Source organism: Oncorhynchus mykiss, chromosome 13 (assembly GCF_013265735.2).
Source record: "Oncorhynchus mykiss isolate Arlee chromosome 13, USDA_OmykA_1.1, whole genome shotgun sequence".
Lineage (NCBI taxonomy): Eukaryota > Metazoa > Chordata > Actinopteri > Salmoniformes > Salmonidae > Oncorhynchus > Oncorhynchus mykiss.
The window spans coordinates 3,827,930-3,835,308 of NC_048577.1; the positions used below are offsets into that span (position 1 = coordinate 3,827,930).

Consider the following 7,379-nt stretch of genomic DNA (forward strand, 5'->3'; position numbering starts at 1 on the left):
AGGGAGAGAGACAGGGGCAGGAGAGAGGGAAGGAGGGAGAGAAAATGTAATTGAGAGAGAGGCAGTGGGGAGAGAGGGGGTAGGAGAGAGAGAGAGAGAGAGAGAGAGAGAGAGAGAGAGAGAGAGACTAAACGCGTTTCCTTAAAATTCGCTTTCACAAAATCACACCACCACCATGATGCTGGCGACCATTCCTGTTTTAGATGTGTTTGTTGAAGAACACATGAGAGATGTGTGGGAGGTAGAAAAATAAAAACATAATTTTTCCGTCTGTTTTATAATGGATCGCCTTTCAATGAGCTGCCTATAGCCTACTCTCCCCCTCCCCCAGCCTCCCATGTCCATGTTGTGACAGGGCTTATATTGTTTGTGGAGGCCGATGTCAGGTGTAATTAGTAATCGATATGGAAAAACGTTTTTTCCTCCATCTCTCCCTCTCACACACGAGCCATAACCACGCCTGTGACGTTACCCGACCCATTAGCGTTTCTTATTGGTCCAAAACTCCCCGAGCCGCGGAAGGCCTAATTAGGGGGGCAGGAGAGGGAAGATGACAGGAAGGAAGGGAGGAAGGGGGGGGGGGGGGGGTGATGTCTGGTAGTATAGGAGTAAAAACTCACTGTCTATGTCTGTTCCTGTTTTATAGTACAGCTGCGCTCCGTCGGTGTCTGTCTCTCTCTGTCCTCCCTCCTCTCTCTCTCTCTCTCTCGCTTCATCCCCCTCTCCTTCCCCTCGCTCTGCATGTTCACCCACACTCCCTCGGTCAGACGCCTCACTTCGGCCCCTCCACCGTCCGGGCCAGTAGCATGGACAGCCGGATACTCGAGCACCCCCACGCCCAGTTCGGAGGCTCTCTGGGCGGAATGGTCGGTGTTGGTTTCCCCTACCACCTGGGACACCACCACGTCTACGAGCTCGCCGGTCACCAGCTACAGTCCGCGGCCGCCGTACCCTTCTCCGTAGACGGATTACTGAACGGCTCGTGCTCGGCCTCGGTGGTACACGGCTCCGGTCCTCTACTTTCCTCTGGCTGCGGGATTAACGGAGATAATCAGTACAAACTCTCAGGTAGGTTGGAGGCATGGACGGAGGAAGGGATGGAAAGAGAGAGAAAGGAGTGATACACGTCTGGAAATATTGGTTTGATATTATTGGCCGTAGAGTGATTTTAGTTTCCATGGAAATATGGCATCTTGTTCATGGTGAAGCTTTGCATAGAACCGTCATTTAGTTGGGCTTTTAAAATCAACTCTTGTTTTTATTTTGGACTATTTTATAAACTCTGAAATGTAATGTTCAACTCAAATATTATTATCGATTTTTGATTAATTATGTCATAATTACAACCAAGTATTGAATGAGAAAAAAACAACAACGAGAAGCAAGTGCTAATTTCCTAACAAAACACAGTCCATTCTGCTGTGCTGTTTAAATGGATGAATTATATATATATTTTTAAATGGCTAGTGTTTTTCAGAAATAATAAAGTTATATCAAATAAATGCATTTGTTATTTTCGGAACAGCCATATAACTCAACACTCCAACTAGACTCCCTCCGATGGATATGGACGCGACCTATATCCCAACTCACTGTAGTGGCCTGTAATATTTCAGCAACTCAAGCAGGAGAAACCAGAAGAAAACACACATTCAGCATTTCTCTGAACTATAATCGATGCTTTGTGTAACAAGCAATTTACTGAACCGTTTAGTTCACGATGGCTTGATGCAGCTGAGAGATGGTTGTTGTTGTTGTCGTTGACTTGTTTACCGAGCCCACATGTCGTCAGTTGACACTACCACCTCTCTCTCTCTCTCTCTCTGACCGTTTCTGTGTAGATTCGGGGGACCCAGATAAGGATAGCCCCGGTTGCAAACGGAGACGCACGCGGACCAATTTCACCGGTTGGCAGTTGGAGGAGCTGGAGAAAGCTTTTAACGAGAGCCACTACCCGGATATCTTCATGCGGGAGGCGCTCGCGCTGCGGCTGGACCTAGTAGAGTCCCGGGTCCAGGTAAACAAACAACCCCCCCCAAAAAATATAAACACATTTAATTAAAATACATTTCTACTTGCACTTTCTTATCAATGCCATGTTCTGTTGTTGAAAAGTAATACTACGTTCTTGAGGAATAGTCTTCGAACGTGTATTTTATGCGCGAGAACAAAAAATATTATTGGATTGTTGGAGTAATTTCTCAGTTTGGTTTGAAGTGTGTAATAACCAGGCCTCTATAGCTGTGTGTTCAGTTTCATCAATAATCCCCATAGTGAGATATTAGTGAGACAGCTATTTGTCAATTATAGGCCCATCAATTAAAGACCTATTGAATTATGCATTAACATACAGTATTGATTTATGAGGTCATAAAAACACAGTTCCGTTTACTGAATGAACCAGAACACTGCTGAGGATTTGATCTCTCAACCATAACACATATATAATAGTAATAATAATAATAATAACATCTCATATATCACGGTTGTTTTTGCATTTTAAAAATATGAATTGTTAAGATAAATTGTGAATTGTTGAAAAAAAAAATATGATTCCTTTGTTTATTTGAATGTGTGGAGGCTAAATTTGTGGGCTGTGAATTCATGTCAATTTGTATTTTGAAATCAAGACAATTTGTATTTTGTGTTATGCTGTTAACGATAATTAGAAGATAAAATAGGCCTACATTATTATAAATATTAAAATTATTTGTATTAGTATTAGTATTGTTTTGTTCCATTTTTAACCTAATATAGTAATCCCATAATAAAAAATAAAAAACTAAATGTTAATTAATAAGTCATCTATAAAAATCATCTATAAAAACAGTTTTAACCCAAGTACAAATATTCCCGATAAAAAAAAAATAGTAACCCTTAATTTGTCCAGCATGCTTTTTCATGATTGGATAACCAATCTGTTTACGGAAGTACTGTAAAAACACCACCTTTAAACCTCTCCGGCTGTGTGGAGTTTTAGGCAACATTTTTGCTCGTCCGATATAAGGAGAAGCCGATCCCTTTAATACCATAATGAGCTGGCTTTATTGACATGGCTGTCCGGGACCGAATAAAGCTGTAGACCAGCGATAACATAGCCTACTACTTCATTCCTATAGGATAGATCTATTAGGCTGCACAAAACGCACTCACTCTCTCTCTCTATTTAACAACACTTTTTAGGCCGATCTAAAAAACGACACCTCCACAATATCAATGCAAAAGTTTTTAAAAAAACCCCACTATTTTCCACGACTTCATTTTCATTTTCCCACCAGGCTCAGATTTGTTTGGGTGCTTAACGGCGACGTGCGTGTTTGATGTGTTTACTAATTGAGGTATAACTTGGTGGAAATGTAGACAGACAGGAATGCTGTTGGCTTGGTGTTTTGGGGGGGGCTTTGGTTTAGTCATTGTGTTTCCTTGTAAAACTAAACGAGCATGGCTCTGGTGTGTGTGTGTGTGTGTGTGTGTGTGTGAGTGTGTGTGTGTGTGTGTATCTTGTTTGGGGATTTCGCCTCCTTTAAACCACAGATGATTATTCCCCCAAGCTGCTTAGTGCTTCTTTATCGGCAGCAGGTTCTTGCACGCGGAGATATTCACCAACATGACAAATTCATAAGAAACACGGCTATTGTCATGTTGTTTCCGTCGACGCACCACATTATGTGACAAACACGTAGCCCACTTCTCAATCTGAACGCTAACTCCCTGCGTTATCAGCGCCGAACATGCGGGCCCGTGTGCGCTGTGAGGCCGGACGGTGTGGGCTCACAGGCGGCGGGTCCCCCTGGCACACGGCGGTGGAAAGCTGCTCTCGGAGCGGTGGTAGAGGGAGGGGGCGGGACAGGGAGACGGAGGCAGGATGAATTGAGAGGGATAGGCCGAATTATCTACGGTAGAATTAAACGTAATTGGGAGAATTAGCTATCACACTGACTCTCGATTGACAATTAGACTGGGCGCATCTGTGGATAGGAGGAGAAGTTGTGATGTGTGTGTGTGTCGGTGTGTAATATAGACGAGGCCTATTTGGTGACTGGCGTCTGTTATTGGATATATTGGCCGCATTGTATGTTTGTGTTAGGGCTTCAGCTGCGTTTTAATCGTAATTAGGTGAGAGATGGTGGGAGAGAAGACGAGCGAGAGAGAAGGGAATGGAGAGAAGGGGGGTGGCCCTTAAACTTATACTTGTTTTCTTTGGGGTCTCAGTGTTTCTCAACATGGACTAGTCTGTTAATTAGTTATGATCCGGTTGGATTTATAAATACTACAAACGGCACCTCTGGTCTGTCATTTAGCAACAACAACAACAACAACAACAACATCAACAACAACAATAATAATAACAATCAATATTTCAGAATGATGTGTTCTTGGTATATTTCGATTTAAAGCTGTTATTTTTTGCCACAAATATCTTCATAATATTATTGGTTGAGATACATTTTACGTAAGTTTATTCATACTTTTATCGAATACAAAACTATTAATACATTTTATTAAAACAAACATTTTATTCTAGCTTGTAGGTGGAACAAGTTGAGCCGTAATTAATTTCACTACTCAATCTGTGGCCTTGTTTTACATGACTTTGGAGAGAAAAGGAGAGAGAGACAGAGAGAGATTCACCCCAACATGATGCACAGAAAATTAACTAAACCAATTTCCCCATTCTTGGCTCCCTGTGTGTGTGTGTGTGTGTGTGTGTGTGTGTGTGTAATGTGTGTGTGTGTGTGTAATATGTGTGTGTGTGTGTAATGTGTGTGTGTGTGTGTAATGTTTGTGTGTGTAATGTGTGTGTGTATGTGTGTGTGTGTGTGTGTGGGTAATGTGTGTGTGTGTGTGTGTCTGTGTGTGTGTGTGTGTGTGTGTGTGTGTGTCTGTGTCTGTGTGTGTGTGTGTGTAATGTGTGTGTGTGTGTAATGTGTGTGTGTGTGTGTAATGTGTGTGTGTGTGTGTGTGTAATGTGTGTGTGTGTGTCTGTGTGTGTGTGTGTGTGTGTGTGTGTAGGTTTGGTTCCAGAACCGGCGCGCTAAATGGAGGAAAAAAGAGAACACCAAGAAAGGCCCGGGGCGCCCGGCCCACAACTCCCACCCGACCACGTGCAGCGGAGAACCCATGGACGCCGAGGAGATCGCGCGTCGCGAGCTGGAGCGCGCAGAGAAAAAGAAACGGAAACAGGAGCGTAAACTGCTGAAGTCTCAAAACAAGTTACTCTCCGGTGACCTCTTCCACACACCCGGCGGGTCAGACAGCGACAGCGGCGTGTCACAGATCACCGACAGTGAGCAGCAGCCTTCATCCGACTGTAACGGGAGCCGCCTTCATTCTGAACCGGGAGGAGGACACCACCACCACCACCAAACGGAACCAGACAGCTGTGAACAAACTCAAACACGCCCCCGGTTTGGTCTCCTCCAGGACCAGCACCACGACCACCACCACGACAACAACCAAAGAACCGCAGGGGAGATAGGACCGGGACCTGGGGTCCGGCAGCATGTGTCCCCGGGCAGCACGCACGGTCCTGGACTCGGCGCCTCCAGGTCCTCGGGCCTCCAGAAACTAAACCCGTTCAGCGTGGAGAGCCTTCTCTCTGACGCCACACCTCGCCGGAAACCACAGCTGGACTTCAGCTCGCTGTCCAATCAGAGGCCGCTGATAGGGAAGGGTCACTTCCTGTTGTACCCCATTACCCATCAGCCACTGGGCTTCATTGTCCCACAGACGGCCCTGAAAACCGGGCTGTGCCAGGACAACAACAACAACAGCAGCGGGCCGAACCCGGGACAGGGACAGAGATGTGTGACTAGTGAATCTACAGGTTATACCAGCTCTCATCATCTGGCTCATTTGGGCCTAAACAAACCCCTTCACCCCCACCACAATCATGTTAGTAACTGTGTGGACAGGAGCGGGAGTGAGGCACAGCAGGGAAGTTACAACAACGACGGTTCAGACTCCGTTTCCCCTCCACCACAGAGCTCTGTTTCAGTTCAAACGACTTTAACGAGAACCAGTTCAACTCAGTCCAGCACGGGTAGTGACGGTAGCCGCGAGGCTGACGACCGACCGGGTTCGTCACGAGTAACGGACGTTAACGACGGCCAGAGTGAGCCCACTGGGGAGGGCACGAGAGAGGACTCGTCACCGGATCCCTTGCGGTGTTCTGGCGCCAAGCCAGAGAGTCAGGCGGAGCACGAGGAGCCCGGGACAGATGGAGACGAAGTCGACATGGACTAACGCTGGTGCGTTATACAAACCGAGACAGACTACCGACCGACCCTGCTCAGCCACAGACGACGTTTAAACATTCCCAAAGCTACAAGACACCTTTTAAAAAACATATCAGACAGACCTGCTCTATTGTTGTATTTTTTTGTTGTTGAACAGATTCTCTGATAGACTCAGACGGCGATGTGTTGCCTACTACTTTCCAAACGGAAGTTATAGACATGTCCACTTCAGAAGGAGAAAAATACAAAACATCTCAACACAGAAAAACAACACAAATCCTCAAACATTTGTACATTTCTTTTGAGAAAGTATAAAAAAAAATAAAAAATATTTATATATATGTAAACATTTTGATAAATAAAGTTATTGTTTAAATGAAATCCCTGTTGTTTTAGAGGACCATTGAACCAGGGAGAACGGTGTTTCAGCCTTTATTATAACGGGGGATATTATCAGACGGGTGTTGGCCTGACCGTTGGTGCTGGGCTAGCGCTTGGTTATTGTTGTTGTGGGTTTTTATATAGCGGATACATCTCCCTTCTCTCTCTAGTCAAGTCCGACTGGCTGTTTTGTGTTTAGTGCTTTAACAAAGGTATTCATTTGAAAGGCCCCCATCGAAATGAGGTTATGGGCTGGGGGGCTATAGGACCCTGCAGGCCCCCGCGCTTCCTCGCCTCCTCGCCTCCTCGCGCCTCCTGCTGACTTTTGATATGAAAGTAATTATTTTCCCACCGGCTACCGCAGGTTTCCGGGGTTGGGTTGGATTTTTAGCCCAAAGGGTTATTATACATGAGCGATTTCTAGTGATATGAAATCACATAAACTCCCTACAATAATAGAATTAGCATGAAAGGCAGGGGTGTCAAATTGAAATTGGAAAATAATAGCCCAGGCAGCTGCAGAGAGAGAAAGAGAGAGAGAGAGAGAGAGAGAGAGAGAGAGGGGGTAGAGAGAGAGAGGAGAGAGAGAGAGGGTAGAGAGAGAGAGGAGAGACAGAAAGAGAGAGAGAGGGGGTAGAGAGAAAAAGAGAGAGAGAGAGAGAGAGAGAGAGAGAGAGGGGTTGTGTGTATGTGTGTGTGTCTGCGCATATTGGACAGGAGGAGATGAGGAGGGAGATGGGGATTCGTGGGGCGGAATTT

The 7,379-nt window shown here is 45.4% G+C and overlaps 1 protein-coding gene across 1 annotated transcript; it reads left to right on the forward strand.

Moving 5' to 3' along the window:
* Positions 1 to 616: 616 nt before the first annotated feature.
* Positions 617 to 6,620, forward strand: LOC110485342 (homeobox protein unc-4 homolog). The gene is made up of 3 exons (XM_036939867.1): positions 617 to 1,068; positions 1,842 to 2,017; positions 5,014 to 6,620. Exons 1-3 carry the CDS (start codon positions 807 to 809, stop codon positions 6,244 to 6,246), a joined length of 1,671 nt encoding a protein of 556 aa, XP_036795762.1. The 5' UTR covers positions 617 to 806; the 3' UTR covers positions 6,247 to 6,620.
* Positions 6,621 to 7,379: the final 759 nt, after the last annotated feature.

Coding starts and splice junctions, on each gene's coding strand:
- LOC110485342 (XM_036939867.1), top strand. CDS start 807: ATGGACAGCCGGATACTCGAGCACCCCCACGCCCAGTTCGGAGGCTCT. Junction 1,069..1,841: donor TAATCAGTACAAACTCTCAG/GTAGGTTGGAGG, acceptor GTTTCTGTGTAG/ATTCGGGGGACCCAGATAAG. Junction 2,018..5,013: donor TAGTAGAGTCCCGGGTCCAG/GTAAACAAACAA, acceptor GTGTGTGTGTAG/GTTTGGTTCCAGAACCGGCG.